Source organism: Phacochoerus africanus, chromosome 12 (assembly GCF_016906955.1).
Source record: "Phacochoerus africanus isolate WHEZ1 chromosome 12, ROS_Pafr_v1, whole genome shotgun sequence".
In the NCBI taxonomy this organism is placed as follows: domain Eukaryota; kingdom Metazoa; phylum Chordata; class Mammalia; order Artiodactyla; family Suidae; genus Phacochoerus; species Phacochoerus africanus.
Genome location: NC_062555.1, coordinates 59183415 through 59208536, shown reverse-complemented (window position 1 = coordinate 59208536; position 25122 = coordinate 59183415). Strand labels below are relative to the sequence as shown.

At 40.4% G+C, this 25122-nt stretch overlaps 1 protein-coding gene across 7 annotated transcripts in view; it reads right to left on the bottom strand.

Moving 5' to 3' along the window:
* The window catches only part of NEBL (nebulette), a 356282-nt gene that overhangs the window by 53817 nt on the left and 277343 nt on the right, over positions 1 to 25122 (bottom strand). For 4 of the 7 annotated variants that reach the window (XM_047755114.1, XM_047755112.1, XM_047755116.1 and 1 more), the window contains exons 8-14: positions 24338 to 24451; positions 22962 to 23063; positions 19031 to 19135; positions 16909 to 17016; positions 10250 to 10360; positions 6470 to 6580; positions 3842 to 3952 (exon numbers count right to left, since the gene is read on the bottom strand). The exons of 2 other annotated variants lie outside the window; for them this stretch is intronic. In XM_047755114.1, coding sequence (XP_047611070.1) covers positions 3842 to 3952; positions 6470 to 6580; positions 10250 to 10360; positions 16909 to 17016; positions 19031 to 19135; positions 22962 to 23063; positions 24338 to 24451 — 762 coding nt within the window. The remainder of the gene's footprint in view (positions 1 to 3841; positions 3953 to 6469; positions 6581 to 10249; positions 10361 to 16908; positions 17017 to 19030; positions 19136 to 22961; positions 23064 to 24337; positions 24452 to 25122) is intronic. One more of the 7 variants, XM_047755115.1, reaches the window with a different exon arrangement.

Sequence of the window (25122 nt, the reverse complement as noted above, 5' to 3'; positions counted from 1 at the left end):
TTGAAGGACCATATATGTGGAAACTGAGGCAATGATCACAAATTGCCACCAAGGTCTCATATGAACTTTCAAATCTAAAAGCATTCAGAGGCATATAAACAGACTTCACAGAACACCAGTCGCATCAGTTAATACTGATGCATAATAAATGCCCAAAAACTTAGGAAACTTAAAAACGTGATGACATTTACATCCAGAGAGGACAAGCCCCACCCCACCCCCAGCACACATGCCTTTAGAGCCTCTGCCTGAGTCAGATCTATTAATGGACCCACTGGCTCAAGAAAGTCACATGGTCAAGCCCACAGGTCCTGGAAGATTTGACTATTACAGGTCAGTTGTGTAACAATGGAACACGCTGACTTTACTTGAAAAAAATAAATGTTGAATTATAGCAAAGCCCCACATTCTGGTTGAAAGGATTTGAGAGCTGTCAGTTGGGCAAAAATGGGACATGGTTAAAATAAATGCAAATAAGAACTCGGAATTACAAAGAAAACAGCAAGCATCACCAAAATTGGTTTGGGCTACATGTAATCACAGTACAGCTGACTCCTCCAGGCCTGTTTTTCCCAAAGCTTCTCAATAACCAAAATGCACCATTTTCCTAGTAAGTTTGAGCCTTGAACAATATAGGTTTGAACTGCACAGGTCCACTTACACAGGGATATTTTTCAAGAGTAAATACTACAGTACTACATGGTCTGTGGTTAGTTCAAGCCACGGGTGCAGAGGAACCACAGATCAGAGGGCAGATCATACACCTTATGCTACATGCAGATTAACCCCCTGTGTTGTTCAAGTCTCAACTGTACACAGTCCCAAGGTACACGGAGAAATCTAAATAAGCATAAACTAAGTTAATAAATTGCTGAGCAAGCTAACCTGTTACCACACTAGGGAGAGATGCCACACTCCAACTTTTCATAAAAGGAATATGTTACAGAAGCCGGTTCTTAAGTAAAAGAGAGAAATGCAAAATTTCTGTTCTTTCCACATTCTCTGCTCCAGAGAAAGTATGCCTTCTTTTGGCTCCAAGTCTCAGTCCCATGAGGATGGCTTTGAAAACGCTTCTCCGGCTCCAAATTCTCCACCCCACTTCCATACTCCAATCCAGCACCTTGAACTCACACTGGATGCCACCCTCTCTCATAATAACAACATTAGCAGAAAACCGTAAGTAGTGATTTGATATTACTGGGCAGTTAGTTACTCAGAAGCCCAAGAGGTCACCATAAGAAAGTACTAACAAATCTAAGAAATGAAGAACAAGAAAGAGCACATATGAAGACCAGGGAGAGAACTCTCAGAGAGGTGCAGAAACCCTAACACTTACGCAGATGCAGACTGGAAGCTGGGGAGGCTCACACACCATGAGCAAGGGAAGGAGGGGGCCCTGAACACCAGAGCAAGGAGCATGGCGCCTCTGCTGCACATGACCAGAAGCCCCCGGGGAGTTTTAAGTGGGAGGAATCACAGAACTTAATTATTCAAGGATTGTTCTGGCCGCTGGAGAAAGACGGGTACGAAGAGGCCAATAGCGGAAGCAGAATCCTGGTCAGGAAGCTGTTGCAACAATCCAGAGACTGGGGATGGTAGCCTGGACGGGGGCGGGGAGAAGCAGATGGACTGAGGAAACCATTACGGAAGTGGAGTCAATAAAATTTGCTGATGAGAGGAAAGTGACTTCTGGGAAATATTTCATTGATACTATTTGCTAAGAAGGGGACGGAAGAAGGAGCAGATGCAGGGAACAATAAAGCATTCTTGGCATGTAAGGTTGAGTCCCCGTTATAACACATTTAAATGTCGTTTATACGTGGTAATGCCTTTGGAAGTTCAAAAGGTAACTGGTTGCATATTCACATCCATGTTGTTTAACATTTTATTTTTCTATAAGAATGAGGTAGAACTATATGAAGTAACATGGAAAAGGGTCTGTAAGATTAAGTGAGAAAACCAAACACGAAGTACATGGTATTTAAGTTTTTTTAAAGTCTCAGTGTGCACAAGCGTATATGTATCTACATATACAGACCTGTAAGGCTGTACAGCAAATTTACAACCGTGGCTGTCTCTCGGGAGGACGAGAGAATTGGGGCAGAGTCAAGGAAGGTTTTCTAGTGCCTGCTCAGCATGCATCCTCCCACCCCCCACCATTTCTAAATGGCATCCCTACTGGTCAAGGATACTCTGCCATCCCTCATTTGTCTGAATCAGTCATGGCCATTCCATTCCCCTGGCCAGTACCTAACCCTGGGGATGTAGGCAGACCCACACAGCAGTTACTCCTCTGGCAGTTAAGCAGCTACCTCTCAACCTCCAGAATTCCTAGGTGGGGGTCGGTCCTAAGCCAGCTCTTCCTAACTTCAAGTGTCACACTGAGCTCTCGGAGTAGCCCCACTAAGCCTCACCCCAACCAGCCTTGAAATAAGTGAGCTGCACCCTTTAACCTGCACCCAACTTTCTCTCCACATGTGCTTCTTCCAAAACCATTTCTTCCCAAATCCTCTCTACTCCAGGGGCCCTTTTATATTTTCAAAATTTCTGGGGTTGTTCAAGAGAGGCAGAACTGGTTCTGGGGTATTTCCTTTGTCTCTTTTTTTTTTTTTTTTGCTATTTCTTGGGCCGCTCCCGCGGCATCTGGAGGTTCCCAGGCTAGGGGTCCAATCGGAGCTGTAGCCACCGGCCTACGCCAGAGCCACAGCAACGCAGGATCCGAGCCGCGTCTGCAACCTACACCACAGCTCATGGCAACGCCGGATCATTAACCCACTGAGCAAGGGCAGGGACCGAACCCGCAACCTTATGGTTCCTAGTCGGATTCGTTAACCACTGCGCCACGACGGGAACTCCTATTTCCTTTGAAAAATACACATATGATCTGACTCCTACAACTTTGTTACCTGCTATGATAGATATTTTATCATAGCTTCTAAAACCAAACTTGAATTTTTTTTTGGCTTTTTAGGGCCACACATGCAGCATATGGAAGTTCCCAGGCTAGGGTCAAATCAGAGCTACAGCTGCTGGCCTACACCACAGCCACAGCAACGTGGAATCCAAGCTGCATCTGTGACCTACACCACAGCTCATGGCAATGCCGGATCCTTAACCCACTGAGCAGGGCCAGGGATTGAACCTGCATGGATACTAGTCGGATTTGTTTCTGCTCTACCACAATGGGAACCCCCAAAACTTCTAAATTAATAGCCTCTTGTTCATGTATTACATGAAGAAGAAAATGGTATTAGATGAAAGAACATGGTCATTGAGAATATACAATACCTCCACCTAAAATACAGAGTCTACAGAAATTTTAGACATCTTGATGAGGTCAACAGAGGGTATTTTGAGAACATGCAACCAAATTACACAGAAATAACATCACTGTCATGTTATATTTTCAAGTTTTGCTCACTAAGTTAGAACCACAGATATGCCAAGTAACTCATGAGCCATCCTTAAAGAAAAAATGGCATGAAAATATTTATCATAGTTTAAAATTAACATGAAATTTGTTGTATTATGGGATAAAGTAAGAAGGCATGGGTGTGTGTGTCTTCTATTAAAATGTTTTCTAATTTTCTTCAATATCTTTGAAGTTAATGAGCAAAGCAGAAACTTTAAATTTTTCCAATAAGCATAATGACTGGGAATGGTTTCCATTCCAAACATTACACTAGTCAGAGGAAAATTCCATGCACTAATCAGGGTGTTAATACGACTGGTTAAGTTAATCAGGGTGTTAATACGACTGGTTAAGTTAATCAGGGTGTTAATACGACTGGTTAAGTTCCAAAATATGAGTTCTGAGGTCTGCATCATTTCCTCTACTAACCTCGCTAGCTATCTCGGAAGCTCTTTTGGCATGCTGGATTCCAAGGGCATCACTGCCAACTTGCATTCCCTTCCCTTTAATTTTTGATTCCAGATCTTTTTTGTATTCTTTCTGCAAAAAAAAACAAAAAAACAAAAAACAAAAAACAAAAAAACAGCAACATTTTACCACAACAGACACTTGAGGGACAAACATATCTGTCTTCAACAATACCAAAAATGGCTATACATACTTTTTCAAAAAAAGAAAAAGACACGGCTTACTTCGTACTATGAATAATCACCTAGAACTAAATTTCCTGAACTGCTTAGAACTATATTCACCATTCTCACTGAAGATTTTGACTCTAAAAAGGCAACTGCCAGGTCAGAATTTTCACTGACAGTTGTCTTGGGGTCTGAAGCTTAGGGAGGCGAGCTTAATGAGTTGATGTTTGAGGCGAGAGCACTCATGGCCGTGCGACCTTGGGAACGTTTCTTCACATTTCTGGTTACTCATCTGCAAAGTGGGGATGAGCCTTCCTTCACGCAAGGCCACTGTGAGGATCCAGGAGACAGGGTAGAGCCTAGTGCCCAGCACACAGCAGGTGGTCAGGAACACAGCTTTTCCTGGCCTCTTCCTCCTACACCCACCTGCTAGGACTCGGCTTACTGCTGCTCCCACCCCCATCTTGCCATTCAGCTTTCTCTGGCTGAACTTTGCCATGGAGGGTTTAAAACAACTTTTCCAAGTATTACCAACAAAGGATCTACAAGATCTAATTCTGAATGTGGACGAGGTACGTCACGACCACAGAAGAATTTGTAGAAAATTCCTAATGTAGGAAAATGTAAGGACAATGTGAGCCAAAGACATCGTGGCAGACACCTGCTTTTGACTGACCAGCATCCATTCCTTCCTCTTCTCACAAAAAGTTCCATAATTTTCTCTTAAGGAATTACCTCTAACCCCTCTCAGTCCATAAATTTTGGGTGGTTTGATTTCCTTCCTCCCCACATATACTTTTTTTTTTCCTGTCTTTTTTGTCTTTTTATGGCCACACCCACAGCATATGGAAGTTCCCAGGCCAAGGATCGAATCAGAGCTGTAGCCGCTGGCCTACACCACAGCTCACGGTAACGCCAGATCCTTAACCCACTGAACGAGGCCAGGGATCGAACCCACAACCTCATGGTTCCTAGTCGGGTTCGCTTCTGCTGTGCCACAATGGGAACTCCCCCACATATACTTTTAATTCCACTAAAATGCTTTTAATGTTTCCTTTAATTCATTTAAAGAACACAATTAGCCTGAGACGAATGTCAGTCTTTAGAAGCACACATCAATTTAGAATATTTTATATTAAAAATGCCATTAAACTACCTAGGCTGTTTACTGCACAAACAGGTGACTATGAGAAGGTGACAGGTCATCAATACACAGCTCTCCCTTGACTCCAGACAGAATGACTGGATCAGGTGTGGGCCCAGGACAGAAGGTGACGCAATGAGATTCAACCCTTCCACCTGTATCGTACTGTAAGGAAACAGATGCTCGCCTCCCACTGGGATTACTGGCCACAGATTTGAGTTGTCCTGTCATTAAGAGGGGGCTTCACTAAGTAGCAGCCTCCCACCAGCGAAACAATAGTGAAGATAACAGCAGTGAGAAGTGAAGGAAGAAACATCATTCAAATTCCAATCAGAAGGAAATGGGATCTTCCTACTTGAACTTTGGACCATTCTTAAGCCAAAACGTTTCCTTTGTTTGAGCTGGGTTTCTATCGTTTGCAACCTGACTAACAAGGTCATTAGCAATGTAATCATTATCATCATTGCCCCAGTTGACTCACACATGGGGATAAAGCCTTAAGTTTTTTCACTGCTGAAGTCAGCTAGATTCTCCTCAAAGCACACTGCCATTATTTGCTATCAAAGTAATGACAGAACACAAGGATTAAAGGATTTAAAGCACTTCAGAGGCACTTCGTTCTTATAAATTTCATGTAAAGTGAGTAATGGCCACTTGCCTTTTATAAAGAGGTTTAAGTGGACTCACTGAGCAGCGAGGCAAGGACTGGGAGAGTCAGTTTGCTTCTGGGCAGGAGAGGGTATAAACGTCTACACTGAGTTACTGACAGATCATGACAACACACCTTCCTAACCTGCCTTTCACTTGCTCAAAAGATCAAGTTAACTTCCATTAAATTATGTTGGTGTAGTATATAGAATTTTCTCTGAAACGAGGAGATGGTCGTTTTTCTCATACCACATACACAGGAAATGGCCGGGCATCATTTTTTTTTTTTAACTCATCGATTGGGAAAAGGACATAGCTGCTTATAATCATCTTTCACATAAAAACTGCGGAACACTTATATACAGCTGACCCTTGAACAACGAGGGAGTTGATCTGTCTATAACCTATAGGTGGCCCTCCATATCCAAGGTTCCTCCGCATCCAGAGATTCAGCCAACTGTGGACCATGTCGATCTGCAGAATTTACCAGTGAAAAGTATGTATAAGGGGACCAGCCCCGTTTAAACTCGTGTTGTTCAAGGGCCAATTGCACAACCTTTGAGAAATATTTACAGACTGGGAAATCAGCTGAAAACTCATAATTCTCAGGTGTTAGATAAATATACTCACCTCACTAGCCATTTCAGATGCTCGCTTGGCTCTCTGAATATCAAGAACTTCTGAATTAAGTTCCATTCCTCTCCCTTTTATTTCATTTTCCAAATCCTTTTTATATTCCTTCTATGAGACAAGAATAGTACTGTTTGAAATTTGCTAGGAAACTCTTTAATTTATATACTGTTCACGTTTTCCTAGAGACCACAGGAGGGAGAAAATATTTCTAGAAAGGAATGAACCAGATTTCTGAGCATTCATGCTCTTTATTTCCTACAGATACTTCATTTTCTCTTTTAATCATATTTAGAGTGGCTTCCAATATTATCAGTCTTTTTTCTTTCATCCTTGACTCCCACATATTTTGGTACCATATTGCTGCCATATTTTAAAAAGATATCTTCCTTTTAAATGGGTAGGGAGATCTTAGGTATGCATGTTTCTTATTAATTATTTGAAGTATTTCTTTGAAAGCTGTCTATAAACTAGGAATCATCAAAAGAACATAATTGAAAAAGAATGAAAAATTACAAAATCAAAAGGATTGGCAGAGCCAAAGTTAAAAAAGCCTCCATTTTATTTAAAGATTTGTAAAGCCAAATAATTTCCTACAGATTGATAGCACATAGCCTGAATTTTACATATTCTAATATTTTAAGTAGATCCAAATGTCTTTACTGATCTCTTTATATATAACATAGGTTTCATATGTGTGTGCTAATGAATTTCTTGTCTTCTTATTAATCGAATTATGAAAACAATACATATCTTAATCCAATTCTACTAAGTTGCCTTTATGACTAACTTGTCAGATGAAAGATGAGACTTCCTTTAATGACAAGAAATCATGTTCTAGTTAATTCTAGGGTTCATTTGATGTTATTTTCTCTTTGTCCTGTTTAATTAAATTAGCCGGTCCTCTGCTTCGCTAATAGCCTACAAGACACTGTAATGACCTGCATGTAATTTTGGAAAGAGCTCTGGAGTCAAATGACCTGGGTAAAAGTCAGAGTTCCTTCACTTATTTGATCATATGACCTTCAAGAGGCCTTTAAGTAACTGAGCCTTGATTTCCACACAGAACAAAATAAAAGTAAAAATACTTGTCCTGCCAGTGTCAAGGACAATTGAGGGAATCAAATGACATGAAGAATAAAACGATACTCTGAATACTTTAAATGGCAACAGAGATTCAAAAACCAGAAAGAAGGAAAAAGCAATTTACATGTTTACACTTGGAAAAGGAAGTCACAGTTTCATTACGTCACAGTCTCTTCTTAAAATGAGACAATGCAGACTTCCTGACCCCCCCCAAAAAAATTTAGATGTCATTATAACTTAATTAAAAAAAAAATTTTTTTTTTTTTTGTCTTTTTAGGGCCGCCTATGGAGGTTCCCAGGCTAGAGGTCGAAACAGAGCTACAGCAGCGGGCCTATACCACAGCCACAGCAATGCCAGATCTGTGGCCTACACCACAGCTCACAACAACGCCAGATCCTTAACCCACTGAGCGAGGCCAGGGATCAAACCTGCAACCTCATGGTTCCTAGTTGGATTAATTTCCGCTGCGCCATGACAGGAACTCCTAAAAGATTTTTAATCACAGTCTCTGGACCTTTTTCCTATACTGATGCATATATTTTGTATCAAAAAGTCTAAAGGGAGATTCGTTCAAGAAGAAAAAGAAAACAGCAATGGCATGTACATTAAAGTCATTCACGAAGCTCAAAATAATCTCATGTTGTCATTTGTATGGAAACAATAAAGAGATTCCCCTTTTAAAAATTCAAATAAATAGTGCATATGTTTAAAGTGGAAGACAACAACAGCAGAACGTGGCCATGTGATCACCTTTAACTTCAAAAATTTCTATAGGAACTAGTAAGTGAGAAAAGATAGCACAGCAGGAACTCTCTTTCATAAACTATACGCCTATTTCAGCCCAACATATATTACAACAGTGAAGCCCATTAAATTTCTAGGAGCAGTTAAATGGAAAAGGCCAGCTGGCATTTGGTTATCAAAGAAGTTCATGATGATTCAAATCCATGTAGAGAATTATGCTCTAATTTATTTCACTGGGTTAAGATATTTCTTTCAGGAATAGTTTCTTCAGTTCAAAATTCAGGATGGGAGTTCCCGTCGTGGCGCAGTGGTTAACGAATCTGACTAGGAACCATGAGGTTGCTCAGTGGGGTAAGGATCCCGCGTTGCCACGAGCTGTGGTGTAGATTGCAGACGTGGCTTGGATCCCTCACTGCTGTGGCTCTGGCGTAGGTCGGTGGCTACAGCTCCGATTAGACCCCTAGCCTGGGAACCTCCATGTGCCTCGGGGGTGGCCCTAAAAAAGGCAAAAAGACAAAAAAAAAATTCAGGATGAAATGGAGTTCTCTAAAGCTTTCTCTTAATGTTAAGAGAATCTACTTAATCAGAGAATTGAAAAATCTGCAAGTTACTTAGCAACCATTTTTTTAAAGAAATAGAAACAAACAACTTTTAAACTGTGAGCATGATGTTTTTAACTGTTAGCTTTGAGAGCCTTAATGTTCAATGAATTTAATACACTGTGGACCAAATGCACCACTAAATTTGGGGTGAGAAGGAAATCCTGCTGAGTATAAAATGATAAAGGGACATGAATTCCTATGTTCTATATGCTGAATAAGTTATTTTTCCCTACTTAGAATCCAAACATGTACCAGTTATCCAGACCTTCACACAAGAGCACCTCATTTCTGATATCAAATGTCCTGAGAATGCTACAGAGGTTCTAATATATGTTTTTACATAGCTAAATCGGAGAAAATCAAGCTAGCCTCATCCGTATTAAAAAAAAAAGTTTGTTTTTGTTTTGTTTTTTGTTTTTTAGGGCCGTACCCATGGCATATGGAAGTTTCCAGGCTAGGGTCGAAATGGAGCTGCAGCTGCCAGCCTACACCACAGCCACAGCAACACAGGATCTGAGCCATGTCTGCAACCCACACCACAGCTCATGGCAACTACCAGATACTTAACCCACTGAGAGAGGCCAGGGATTGAACCCGCATCCTCACAGATACTAGTCAGATTTGTTACTGCTGAGCCACAGTGGGACTCCCAAAATATATTTTTTTAATTTTCCCAATACATTGTTTTTTTTTCTACTGTACAGCATGGTGACCCAGTTACACATACATGTATACATTCTTTTTCTGCCATTACCATGCTCCATCATAAGTGACTAGACAGAGTTCCCAGGGCTACACAGCAGGATCTCATTGCTAATCTATTCCAAAGGCAAGAGTCTGCATCTATTAACCCCAAGTTCCCATCCATCCCACTCCCTCCCGCTGCCCCTTGGCAACCACAAGTCTATTCTCCAAGTCCATGATTTTTTTTTTCTGTAGAAAGTTTCCTTTGTGCCATAGATTAGATTCCAGATATAAATGATATCATGTGGTATTTGTCTTTCTCTTTCTGACTTACTTCACTCAGTAAATAACTGCTACAAAGCCAAAAAACTACTTATAGAGCTTCTAAGCTACAATCCGAACACATAAATCAGAATATTTTTCAAGTTTTTCCAGGAAATCTTGGCTATTTCTTCTCTCAACTTAGAACAGCAATGTTAACACTTTCCCGTTTTTAAGAAAAATGAGGAACTACTAAGGAAGGTCAAAGTGAGGGAAGGAGTGACGGACTGATATCTCAAACCCTGACTGAGGGAACTGGTTGAGAACTGTTTGGCACATTTTTCCTGGGTGATGGCTTTAAATTTCTTTTGCAGAAGTTTGCAGGGAATATTTGGAACATACCTCCTTCAGAAGGTTGGTGATGTATTTCACATGTAAAAACTCTGGAGTCTTGTCTAAATCCAGTGATGACCTTCCTTTAATCTCCTTCTCAAAATCTTCTCTGTAAACTTTCTGTTAATAAGACCACACAGTTTTAAACTTACAAAATATCAGTGACTCTTGAAGATATAACCGAACAAGAGCTCCTGGAACAAAACTGACGCTTTCCTTCTATAAGTCTACCCCCTCGGAGTCTTCTTATTAACAGGAAAATAACTCCGACTTTATCATAAATTTTAGAGTTCTACCAAACAAAAGCAGATGCATCAGGTGCCTTCTCCCTGGGGAAAGCATCCTCAGGGAGGCTGCTGAACATCATACCACCTGCTACTGCTTGACGTCAGCCCGTGAGGGAAGAAGAACCATCGCGACTGGCTATTCGACTGGATCATCTGACTGGTCACCCAGAAGACAGTGGATCCATCCACCAGAAGAGATTCTGGCAGCATGAGGGGCACTCAGACCAAAGCAGAATTAACGTGTACGTCCTCGTCATCCCTCTCGCTGTCAGTCTTTTGGGAATTCAAGCAAGACAATTTCTAAAATGTAACAGGAGCTGGAGGAAATTTTCCTTTAATGATTTTGGCCTTGAGAACACTTTCTCTACCGTCCATGAAGTTGCTATGAATGAAATCTCCCTGTGAGGAGAATCTCATCTTGAACCTTTAAGTAAAAGCTCACAACAAGAAATGAAAGACTCTGAAGGCTAAATCCATGTCCCCACCTACCCTTGTGACACGGCCACCCTCTGGCCATGAGTCTCGAAAATCTACATTTGATCTTGATATCTGGAAATCAATGCTTTTCAACCCATGCTTTATGACTCGAAAAACAGTCTCCCTAAATAATAAAAACAGCTGCCCACGTGAAATATTTATCAAACAGGGCTCAGATTTTACCAGGTAAATATTTTATTCAAACTGTAACAGAAAGATGATTAAAAAAAAAAAAAAAGAAATTCTGCGTGAGACCGTTCTCAGTGCAAAACGAAAAGCTATTTCCAGGTTATTATGCACATATTCCAGGGACAGGTAATTACACGTAGAAATTCTCCAAACTGTGATGGAGGATAAGACAATATGATGTCCCCTCACCTACATGTGAGAGAAACACAGAGCTCTGCACTGTTTAACAAATAATCCAGGAACAGCCATAGAGAAATGGGTGTTCTGTAAACACTAAAACCAACAGAGCTCATTAAGAGGTTGCATTGAAAACATCCTAAGGATCTGGCGTTGTCTCTGCAGCAGCTCAAGTTGCTGCGGAGGCACAGATTCAATCCTCAGCCCCTAGAACTTCCATTTGTCATAGCTGCAGCTCCCACCCCCCCAAAAAGTGAAATATAAATATAAGTGTATTTATATATATACTTCAGAGTTTTCACATCAAAAAGCCCTTCTCTGAAAAAAGAAAAAAACTATTTGATGGAAGTAAGTCATTACGGAAGGTTAATGACGACGAGAACTGGCCAATAGGAGTTCCCACTGTGGCACAAGGGGATTATCAGTGTCTCTGCAGCACCAGGATGCATGTTCCATCCCTAGCCTAGATTCTGCATTAAAGGATCCAGCGACCTGGCACTGGCACTGCCACTGCAGGACAGGTTGCAGCTGCGGATGGGACCCGATTCCTGTCCCAGGAACTCTGTACGCTGCTGTTGCAGGGTGGCAAAAAAAAAAAAAAAAAATCAAAACTGGCCAATATACGGGTGGAAAAAAATAAAACTTTAGCATACCTCTAACATACAAAATGTTAGAAGAGCTCTATTTGTAGACCAGAAGACAAAAAACTTTCCAAAGTCAGATTTGAGATTTCTTCTAGAAAACGCACTGGTTAAACCTATATCTGGCCCTAGAAGAAAGTGAGAAAGGCATAATTTTATGCTAGTGGCTTTTCCTGAGATCATACTTAGCTTTACCCATACAAGGCCTTAAAGAACGCAGTCAAGCTTCCGCTTAGCAATAAAAACCATCTCTTTGTATCTATTTCATTGGTCCTTCATTTAAAGACATCTTTCAAATCATACTCTAACTATATTCTCAGATATTTTATTTTCTTTTTTCTTTTTTGTCTTTTGTCTTTTTAGGGCCGCACCTGTAGCATATGGAAGTTCCCAGGCCACGGGCCTAATCGGAGCTGTAGCTGCCAGCCTATGCCACAGCCACAGCAACACCAGATCTGAGCCATGTCTTCGACCCACGCCACAGCTCATGGCCACACCGGATCCTTAACCCACTGAGAGAGGCCAGGGATCGAACCCGCAACCTCATGGTTCCTAGTTGGATTCGTTTCTGCTGCGCCATGACAGGAACTCCTGAGAAATTTTATTTTTCTAGTATAAAATTTATATGCTGGAGTTCCCTAGTGGCCTAGTAGGTTAAGAATCCAGCATTATCACTGCTGTAGTTTAGGTCATTGCTCTGGCTCTGGTTTGATCCCTGGTCCAGGAACTTCTGTATGCCATAAGCATATCCAAAAAAAAAAAAGAGAAAAAATTATATACCAAATAATAGAGAATAAATTATACAGCATAAATCTTTTATAGGATGAATTTGGCTCAATGATATTTTCCATTGGAAGAGTTCTTTCTTCCTCAAGCCATGCTGAGCAGAAGCATAATTGCTGAGCCTAAAAATCCAATAGCCGAGGGCTATAATTAAAGGGGAAACATGCTCAGCCTCCGCAAAGGATCATTCTCCCCTGGTGACAATACCAGAAATCAGAATAGCAAAAATTGAAAGCCATATTAACAAAAGACCTACACAGTCCCAATGTAAGTTAATTTCACAGCATATAATAAATTTATAGCTACGGTTAAACATTAAAGCTGATTTACGAATTTGTTCATTTGATTTTTTTCGATTGTCAACAATTAATTTTCCTTCTGTTCTGTGTAGCTGAAGCAATAATAAAAGCAAAGCGCTAGTTACCACATTTCAAAATCTGCACAAAGAACCACGCCTATGTAGAGAGTACAGTACTTTCGCAGCATGGAGGTAGGTTAACTTTCAAGTCCCTGCCAGATGTACATTTAAATTTGTTCTTGGGCAATCTTTTCTTTTTTGAGGGTCCATCCCCAACAGAAACAAACAAACAAACAAAAAACTGAGTGTTTCATGTAAATAGACACCATTTGGTCCACTGGTTCTTTAAGCAGCAACGAATCTATATGTTGGGGAGGGTATTGTTTACCCAGCTTGTTTTTATGATTTTAGTTAGAGGCCATTAGTCTCCTTCAGTATGTCTGTTTCTCAAAGTGTGGTTGTTGAACCACCTCCATCAGAAGCTTCTAGGATGGTGTTAGAATACTATTCCCAGGCTCCACCGTGAGACCCACGGAAGCGGATCCCACGGCAGCAGCGTGGGGATGTGCATTCCCAACACAGTTCTCTGGGATTTATCCACGGAGGAGGTTGATTCCTACAGCCATGGGGATAAAGAAGGGGAGGGGAAATGGAACATTCAGAAGAGAAAGTGCAGACAGGATCAAAGAGAAGGAACACAGAGAGGGAACATGTGCCTCTGTGAACAAGACCAGGCGAGCGCCCGCAGAGATCAAAGTTAAAACAGCCTGAGGCCTAAGCAAGAGCAGTTTGAAGAGGCAGGTCTTCTTCATAGGGGCGGTGTGGCGGGCGGTCCCTGAGACCTCAGGACCAGGAGCAAGCGCCCTGCGTGAGAACCACAGGTCATGCAGACCCAGCTCCCCTCGTGGCCACAGCACCAACCGGGGAAACTCCTTTCCTCCTTCACCCTAAGAGAGGGACCATGAGACCCCATTTCAAAGGCTGGTTCTGAAACTCAGATGAATGGGAAAGCTCAGCTCAAGCAGGAAGAGGAGGAAATGGAAAAACCAGAGCCGAGGAATGTGACTGCCACCTTCACAGAAAGAGCACACGTGGCAGGAGCAGGAGAGTAAGATGTGTGAAGAAGACAGACTATGATGAGAGACGAGGCTCTAAAATCCCAGCTCACAAGCCACCCTCGGCTCTACTACAGAAATGCAATATTAGAATCTATTAATACATGCATTTTAACTTCCAGGATTTTGTAATAAGAGAAAAGGAAATGAACTAATAGAGAAAAAAAAAAAAATCAAGCAACCAGGAGAGCAGAATGGCCCAAAGGTCCTCGGCAGGGACGTTCCTGAGCCTGCAGACCAAAGACAAGAGGAAGAGGTAAAGGGAGCGGGGGCAGCGGCGAGCGGGAGAAGCGGAAGGTAAGCCCGAAATGCTGGTACCTCCCTCTCGATGTTGTTTTCGGAAAAAAATGAACAAGACTTTTGCAACCTGCATCTCTCGGGGCAAACTTATTGAACAACTTCATAGCGTCTGAAACTTCCAGAGAACCCACAATGACTCGTCAGAGTAGAAACCTGTTTCTGGACTGTGGATCAGTGATGACAAAACAGAGGGAAACTGATTGGAAATCTGGCGCAAGCAAAGAAAGAGAAGAAAGTGGTGTGAAGGATAAAAACAATACTTTCCACACTGCTCCGCAAGGCAGACAAGGAGCTACGGCCTGAAGACGTCCCTCCGCAACTCACTCGTCGGTCGAGCCCCTTCCCCGCCCGCTGTGCGGACATTAGGAGGCGGGGCCTCCAGGAGGTGATGATCCGACGAGGCCATCGCGCATGGGAACTCTTGTGAATGGGCTCAGGGCCCTTGGCAGAGTCGGTGGAGAGCTTGCTCCCTCTCCCTGCTCTCCATCACGTGAGGATACAGAGGGGGGCAGCCTGCACCCCCAAAGAAGGTCCTCACCAGAATTCAGACCTGATCTTAGACCTCCAGCCTCCGCAACTATGCAAAATCAGTTTCTGTCGTTAAAGCCACCCAGTCTGTGGTACTTTGTTAAAGCAGCCAGAGCTGGCTGGAACAAAAAAACATTCCAGCAAGTTATCCCATCAAACCCAAGTTTTTGTAGGGCTTCAAATTTTGACCAAATTTACCCGCTCCATCAATTCAGTTAAAAGAAATGACTAAAATATTCACCTGACCATTCTTGATCCAATTCCCCTTGACTGGCTTAAGAAGATGAGACATGAGAAATACAATTATTTTCTCCTCTCTTCCTGGAAGAAGAAATTAAACAACTCTGACATTCAACAAGCCACACTAATATCTGTGTGCCCTTTCCCTGAGAAGATGAATCATAACATTTCAACAAAGCATATGTAATGTTTATAAAATTCCTATGAGAGTTTTACTGTTCCAGAAATTATCATTTCTCCCTGTTTTGATGTTATTTCTAAAAAACAGAAAAGATCTTGCTCACTGAGCACGCCTGGAGTGGAGCCCTGGTGTTGTAACCAGCTGATAGCACTGCCCACTACTTCTGTCCCTTTGAAGTCATAACTCGGTTGTACCCACGGAATTTGGATGTTGGCTGCAGACAAAACCTGTGTCTGGTGTCTGGGATCCCTCTCCCCCCAAAAAGCAACAGGAGAAATCTCACTGGGACAGAGAGGAGCTAGAGTGGGGAATATCTGGATGCGACCCAGCATTATCTTAAGAAGAAAATTAAGTAGAAAAAAAAAATTTCTTTTTTTTTGCTTTATAGGGCCACACCCACAGGATATGGAGGTTCCCAGGCTAGGGGTTGAATCGGAGCTACAGCTACTGGCCTACACCACAACCACTGCAACTCTAGATCTGAGCCGTGTCTGCGACCTACACCACTGCTCATGGCAACGCCAGATCCTTAACCCACTGAGCGAGGCCAGGGATCGAACCTGCAACCTTATGGTTCCTATCAGATTCGTTTCCGCTGCGCCCTGACGGGAACTCCTAGAAAAAAATTTTTAAGTGATCTATTCTCTCTCTTTTTTTCCTTTCTGGCTCCACCCACGACATGTGGAAACTCCTAGGCCAGGGATTGAACCTGTGCCACAGTTACAACCTGCGCCATTGCTGCGGTTACACCAAGACACTTAACCTGCTGGGTCATGGGGAACTTCCCTTTTCACTTCTCTTGATGGCTTGAAACTTCCGGGTCACTATTGGCCAGCGGTTAGGGGACAGTCAAAGAAATAAACAGGAAAAAGGGATTCATTTATGATTTTTACCCAGACCCAAAACATCAGCACTTACTAGGTACATAATTTTAGGTAAGAATTCACTTCAGTGGCTGCAGTACCAATCTAGGGATGTACCTAGCTGGCATCATTACCTTGAGCATATCAAGGGAGCTGACCTGTACAAAACACTCAGCATATCACCTAGCACAGAGTAAGTATCAAATAAATGTTAGTTCTTTTCTCATTTCAAAAAAATTTTTAAAAGTATGTAAAGCAACCAGCTCTTCATTTTCTTTTTCGTTTTTATAGGCTCATCATAGTTTCACACAGACACAGCCTGACAGTGTCAATTTTATCATCACAGAATGTTAGAGCTCCTGTAGCCTGATATCCGTATTTGTCAAATGGGCAAAATGGGGCCAGAAAAAAAAAAAAAAAAAATCAATGACCTGGACAAGATGCCTCCGTATCTAGAAGGCAGATTCGCTGGGTCTTGCCAGTACTGTGTTCTTTCTTCTAGATTTAGTCAACACTCTGAACTGCTTCCTTTCCATGACAAAACATCAAATGTGCAGTCAACAGTTGATAATAAAACAAAGGGACCCACCTCACTCTGCATCTTCTGAGCCTCCTTTGAAGCCTGATATGATGGTGTCTCCACAAATTCAAGCATCGATTTCCCCTTATTTTTCTCATATTCTTCTTTGTACTTAACCTTCGTTGAAAAAAAGTATAAAAGGCCCATAAAGCTCTTAACCCCTTATACAAATAGAGCAAAGTAAAATAAATATACATGCAAAATCTATCACCCTGTTTTCTAAAATCACATTATTCTGGTCATTTAGGTGATCCCTGGTTTCCCTGTGATTAATGATAAACAAAGAGAGTAAACACATAATATATAAAAATGTTAAGAGAGGAGTTCCCATCGTGGCTCAGGGGTTAGTGAATCTGACTAGGAACCATGAGGTTGCGGGTTCGATCCCTGGCCTCTCTCAGTGGGGTAAGGATCCAGCATTGCCATGAGCTGTGGTGTAGCTCACAGACGTGGCTCGGATCTGGCAATGCTGTGGCTCTGGTGTTGCTGTGGCCCTGGTGTAGGCCAGCGGCTCCAGCTCCAATTAGACCCCCTAGCCTGGGAACCTCCATATGCTGCGGGAGCGGCCCAAGAAATGGCAAAAAGACAACAAACAAACAAACAAACAAAATGTTAAGGGATAAAAATTATTTAGAACTCAATAATGAGGCTCTAGGACTTGTGCAAAGTATTTAAACAGCTGGGATACATAGATACATATACCTCATATATGTGGGGTTACAGGGTAGACACACATTTTATACACACATGTATAGGTACATAAAAAGAGAGAGACAGAAAGGCCAAGACAGAGAAAGAAGACAGAATAAAGAGAAAGAGAGCTCCCCGTGACAGCTCTGAAGGCCTAGCGGTAAATCATCAACAAGAAGAAAAACATAGCTGTGATTCTCTCTTTCTGGCAAAGCGAGGACAGTGTTGGGACTGCTGAGTTTCTCCATAGACAGTGAAGGAAACACAGAGAGCTTTGGCATGACTTCCTTCAGCGTTGCTAAGCATTACTGAATAATATCATATCATGAATTACTTATTTCCGTTACAACCAATCCCCATCTTTAGTTTATAAAATGATCAGTATCTTCTATCTCCTAATTATAATACCTAGAATTATACTCTGTCAGGTGTCAGAGTGGTTGGCTTTTTTTAGCAATATACCTTTTCAAATTAAGTTCATAGAAAAAGTTCGATCGTGATTCATTTCATTCAAAAATGTATCTTCACTACAATCCTTATGTGCAATAATTACTTAATTTGGTTAATTTGTATAATAATAATAATGTTAATGATAATTCAATCCAAAAAAACCTTTTCAAAACTTAGAACTTTGTGGTGGCAGGAAATATAACTAATTTTTAAATTCCTATTTTTGTTTTAGAGAAGTGTAATAGAATGATCAAGGAAAGTGTTTAAAATATAATACCACTATGTTAGGATAAAATTTTGTGGGAGAAATAAAAATAAGAACACAAGGAGAAAAAATATATACATTTCCAAACCTTAAAGGAGAGCTGGTTTGTATATTTTGAAAATAAATGATAGTACGTATCAGATCATTATGGAATTTATGTTCCATAAGATACATTTAAAAGACTGATGTAAAATTTTATCTTAATAGATGCTGGACATAATATCTTCGGCAACTATTGAAATTCAGAATTTAAAAAAGTTGTCAACTTTAAAGTGTTTACAGAGGAAGATATTTTTAAAAATTTCTTTCAGAGAGTACCTAAAATTTCCTAGTTTAGAGAAACATTAACATAGAATACACTGGTAAGATAGTTTTCCCTTCTTAATACACTTATAATTGAACTGAGAAATTATAATAAATTTTCTGCCTGGAAAATAACTTTTGCAGCTCAAAATGACACATCGGTATGCTATAAAAATTGAAATCATCATGAGATTTGATCACCATGTAACTAACTCACACATTGTAAGTTTTAAATCGTGTATAGTGACTGTTCTGAAATGCCTGTATATGGAAACATGGTTCGTATTTCCCCAACCCAATAAATAGAGAGAAAAGAGTGCCTGAGGTTTTTCTCACGATGCACATTCTCCCCAGCAGCTGCACATGCTCGGTCGAGGTGCCCGGCAGCGTGGGTGACAGGGTCCAGGCTGGGAGGGCACGCACCTGACTCTGGAGCCTGGCGTTGTCTTTATGGTGCAGGTGTTCTGCAGCATCGGCCTCAAAATGGTACATTCCTTTGTTTTCCTCAAAGAGCTTTCTATACTCTCGCTAAAATAGAGAACATGAAAATAAAGTGAGAATAAAAGAGGCTGATTGGAGCAACTAATACTTAGGAATGCAAACTGAAAACTACAAGCCACGGAGAGCTGCAAAGCCACTATCAAGTTCCCATCTGCAGTCAGTTGGGCATGCAGGTTTCTGACCCTGAGCTAAACTGGCAATGCAAGAGAGACCAGCTCGAGGTGGTCCACGTGAACAGCATATAAAACACTCAAGAGAAGCAGAGAACAATTGGCTGTAAATACAACATAAAAGATATTCATGACACTGGGGAGCGATGATGGAAAAACCCATAACGCTTGCGAACAGGCAAAGTGGACAAGATAAAAGGTGATGGGCCCTGCCCCTATCCTGGAACAGAAATGTATTTACCTGCATCTACAAGAAGAGACGGCGGAAGAAAGAAGAAAGAACAGGGGAAAGGAAAGCTGCAGCAGGAAAGCAAAAAAGTCGTATACAATGGCTCATCCATGAGAAAAATTGGGGGTCATAAGGAAAATGAGAGGGTGACGGATTCCTAAAAGGTGAATGTTCGCTCAAAGGAGAGGGTAGGAGGTGTCTGGAAGAGAAACTGAGGGACTGGGATATGGTCAGTTGAATTTTTAAGGTGAAGAAATTGGGTTAAGACATTATTTAGACACATTGATAAAAAGGTGGATTTGGAAGAGACCAGAATGGACAAGGATGCCAACTTTAGCAAGTGCAGGACTCTTAATACAACAGGCAGCAAAAAGATTAAAACTGCTTTTATCACTAGAGATTGGGCATCTGGTTATTCTCCCCTATTTGGAAAAGACTTTTAGAGGTCAATGGTAACTCTCAAAGACCTCGCATCTACAGAGACTTAAGCTAAAGCTGGTCGCTCCTTAGACAGTGAGGATTTCAGTGAGAATGGCAATTTTGTGTAGAGTGAAGGGAGAGGGAGGCAGCATTAGAAAGGGAGCAGAGAAGATGTGGAACAGCTGGGTCTTTGCGATGCTCCAGTGATCTGGGAGTGGAACAGGAAGAAGACCCCATGTCAGGGCCTGGGGATGAGAAGGATGCAAGGTCCACGTGGCCACCACATGAAAACGGCTCTCCATGGGGACACAGCAATGGTGTGCTTCCCAAAACTCTAACCAGAATACATTAAGGGAGAAGAGCAACCCCAGGAAATTCATGAAAATGTTCACAACGTACGCACGCATCGTAACTGAAGAGAACAAGTTCTAGGGTTGGGATTCTCTACTAATCAATCAATCAATCAATCGTCTCAATGATAACAATATCCTTGGAGAATGTGTAATTTGATTAGAAAGTATTTTATAATGCATATTTGCAAAACAATTATGAATTGAATGTAACAAGTTAGGATACATTCCATTACTCAGTTAAAATCCAGAACTCAGAAAGCCTAGGATTATTTGCATCTAGAATAATAGGTATATACTGAGAAAGGGTTAAAAAAATACATTTTTTTGTGTCCTCCACACAGTCGTCTATGGTAGTTGCAAAAGAATTTCAGAAACTCCTATTTTAAAACAAAAACACCCTATTTTAAAAAAATAAACTAATATCTGCAGGCTTAGCGACATTTATTTTTTCTTATATAATAGTCTCTGTTGCCTCCTAGTGGAAGATAGACAGAGCAGCACAAAATATATATTTCTAATTTATGCAAAGTTATAAAAGAAACTGAATGCTAATAGAGCTCTATTTTCCAGGGGAAAATGTTCCTTCAAAATTTTAATCAGTATGGCTGTAGAAATTCACAAGGCACTAATTTTACTCTGTATGCTAAAATTTCTTAAATTATGAGACATTTAGAGGTCTTTAAAAAACAGCCATTTATAACAAACTGACAACTAATTCTGGTAGAATATCTGATTAAGCATTATCTTACTCAATCTTTTAATAAAATTAAGGAGCCTTTATAAATCAACAAAATTTCAATTCTCTTTACATTTAAATTTAAAAGAAGGCAATTCTAATGCACAATAAATTGAGCCAGTATAATATCATGCAACTTTAATAAGTAGATTCTTCAGAGTAACACCTTTAAGTCTTAAAACTCTCTCTTCCATGAAGTAACCGCTCAGTCACAATTTTTCTATGAGGGAAAAAAAGTCTCTAATCTGAGCAAAAGCACCACCTAAATGAAGGTTTAAACTTTATAAATGGTATTTAAAACAAGTGTAATATATGACTTTGCTGGGTTTTCTCTGTTGAAGAGCTAATAAACTCAATTAATATTAAATCACTGTTTCCCACCATTATTGTAAAAGAAAGGTCAACATTTCTGAAAAGAAATATTGCCTATGAGTGGCCTGCATTTTTCTAGCTATCAAAACTTTTAATTACCACCATGACATTGTTATTGGATTATTTACACATGAATCCTCATGTCCTAAAGAAATTTAACCCAAATAGAGACGAAGAAGGGTCGAGGTCAAACGCTACTCCAATGATCAAACTGGAATGGCAAGGACTGAACATGAAGAAACCATTGGCTCGGAGCACAGAAACATATCGATTTTTAGAAGCATACCAATGATTCATGGTGGAAAACGTGTAACTGAAACAGAGCCAGCCAAGGAACACAGGCGTGTGTGCAGAGGAAGAGGAATGAGCATTGAAATGGCAGGACAGCATGAATTAAGGGTCCAGGGACTGACTCTAATTCTGCGCCTGACAGTCCCCCAACTCTCGCCCCTACTCAATAGATGGGAAAGAATAACGGACTGCATTTCCTCAAAAGACCAGTGAGAAAAATTAATTAATTTGAAATCCCTGTGCGAAGTATTTAAACACGGGTTACATTTCAAGAAGAAAGGAGGACTGCAAAATAATGAACAGAAGTTTCAATCTATCGAAGCCAAAGCGTAGGCACTCTTAATCCTGCACTGAAGCCATTATCTCATGATTTAACAGTTTGGGAACCAAGGTTTTGACTACAGACTTTTCTCATCCATGACTGTGGGCACGTCTGAGGACAACTGTTTTCACTTTTTCACATTCTTTGCTAACATACTTTGCCATCAAATCTGTGCCTGACCCAAAACAGATAAACAATAGATTGGGATGATTTTTGAGTAAGGAGTAAGTCATTATTAAGATAGGCTCTTGAGGTCAAATTCCAGTTCATCACCACCATGGAACCTTCTGACAAGCAGGAAAGAGAGACACAGGTGAGCTGGGTCAACAGTACTGGGAGCCAGTGACGTCAGGGCCCATGTATGCACTCCGTGTTGTAAACAGCATCCAGGAGGTGAGTCCTGATGGAATGCACCACTTGGCAGTGGACACAAATGTTTTCATTAAGACAGGAGGAAATCACCCCCTCCTAGTTGCACTCAAGAAAGCAGGGAAACCTTCATAAAACTCAAGGTACAGAGTCAATGCAAACACCTCCGAAATTTATTTTTAATAGAAAAGACATTTCAACTAAGAAAACTCTTATGCAACTGAGACCTACCAAATACCAGACACTCTCCTTGGGCCTGCATGAGTAAAGACCCCTGACTTAAGAGCCTGACCGTGATCAAGTGGTTTCAGTCCACTCCGGACAAAGGAGAAGGAAAGGATGCTCACAGAAACCCTTGGAAGTGTAGTTGTTCAACCAGAAAGTCTGTATTCAAGAGCTAGTAAGAGCCAGCAAGAACCCCTTGTAAAGCGACTGCAGGGGGTTGTGAGCAGGCAACCGCGACTTTTCATTGAGTTAGTTCCTGAGGGAGGAGCGATGGCAGGCTCGCCTACGGAAGCAGGTGTGCCCCCAGCACGGCAGACACTAGCTCCACAAGGTCGCATATACAGTGGCCCACAAACAACCACTTACTCCGCTGAGCATTTTGCTGGCTTTCAAAGCATGGTCTAAGAACAAGTTTGGGAGACCTGAAACTGGATCATGCATATTTTCAACGTCTTTCTTGTACTTCACCTATGAAAATAACATGGAACAAAATACCATCTAGGAGACGAAAATATTATGCTCTTGCATCATGGTCGTTACTATTTTTAACACAGCAAAGTAGGATTTAGTGGAAAATTGACAGGTGAGTTTACAAGTAGCCACTAGATGGTGCTCATTTACTACTGAATGAGTAAAAGAAAAGCATTCTTTGCAAGGACTTGAAAATACTTTGCAAACTCCTTTTATTGTTTATGTTTCAGAAAGCGTGATATTAACAGAATCAAGTAACTTTAATTCTGCTTTCAAAAAATAAAGAAAACAGAAACTCTAATCTTTAGAAATTACCACCATCTTTCAATTATGTCTTGTAATTTGAGGGCTTTTGGTGGTTTTCATCCTGTGACTACTTTTTTTTTTATCAATTGCTTTGGAAATATAATGACATTAGTAATAATAATAATAAACTATTAGTAATAGAAAACATCAGGCACTTACAGTGTGTCAAACAGTTTTCTGTTTAAACACTCCGTACGTATTAAGTATTTAAACTCCACAACCCTAGTTGGTAAACACTTTTAAGTATCCCCATCTTACAGATGAGAAAACTGAGGCACGGAAAGATGAAAGTATTAAGTGGTGGAGCAAGATTCAAACCCAGGCAATCTGATTCTAAATCTTAAGCTTTCAGTACTATGCTCTAGGTTTCTTTAAGTATATTCCAACTCTATTTGCTTTACATTTGTACACAGGAAAAAAAAAAAAAATCAAACAGGAAAAATAAACCATGATATTCCTTGAAGGCTCTAAAAAACAGAAACACCCATTTCATTTGCTGGTAACAAAAGTTGGCTAATGAACACAAATAAGAATACCTTCTAAACATCAGTGAAAGTAAAATATACTAAGTCCCAAGGATATGTCAGGAGTTGAAAGGCTTGAATGCTCTAAGCAACAGTTGAACAATAATCTTAGTATTTAAAAAGGTACTTATACATCACTCAAGTACAGCAAAGTAATCAATTTTTTCCATGTTTCTATTTTTATATTCTTCCTAATTCTAATAAAAATTAAGGCACCTTTTCTTATAAATTGAAACTTTATTTTTTAAATGCAAAATTAAAATAAATCTTATGATGTACTATTTCACAGAATATACATAAGAAATTCAGCTAAAATTATTTGGAAATTACATAATCTTAAGTATCACAATTACCACATAGCCAAGTTTGAGAAAACAGGAATCAAAATATACTAAAACAATTTTCTGTGATTTATAAGTCATGAGGCAGAAAGTAACTTACATTACTCGCCAGGGCAGTGGCCAGCTGACTTTGCCTAAAAGAAGCACTTTCAAGAGGATTATAATGATGTTTCTTATCCTTCATTTCATTATCAAATTTTTCTTTGTATTTAACCTGCCATTAAAGAAAAAAAAAAACAGAAAAAAACAAAAAAACAGAATAAATCAAATCGTACGTTTTTCTTTAAACTGTCCAAATAATACATTTGATTTCTTTTTTGGCCTCACCCTCAGCATGTGGATGTTTTTGGGCCAGGGGTCAAACCTGTGTCACAGCAGTGGCCTAAACCACTGCAGTGACAACACCAGATCCTTAACCTGCTGCGCCACAAAGGAACTCCTGATTTTTAATTACATCAGCTAAAAATCATCTTAAAAACAAAAGTTTGATGACAAAGTTTAAATTTCTCCATATAAAGCTTAATTTAGGCATAAAGGGTTTTTTTAATTAAAAAACACCTCTACTTGAACATGGATCATAAATGCAATTAGGCATGAACTCAAATCCTATTAACAAGAATTATATACTAAAACCTCAGGATTTTTAAATGTCAGTTTCTATTTCTGCATCCTTTAATCTATGATCGATTAGTAATTGAGACCACAAATGTCTTACTATCTACCGCATTCAGAAAACAGGTCCTAAATCTCAGAATTTGAGTATGAATTTTCCTAAGAGAATTACTTCAAATGGTCATACCATCGCTTTTCTCATCATTTCCCATGTGTTCAAAAATTCATTGTTAGGGATCATATTTTTCAAAACATCCTGGGATCTATTTAGGG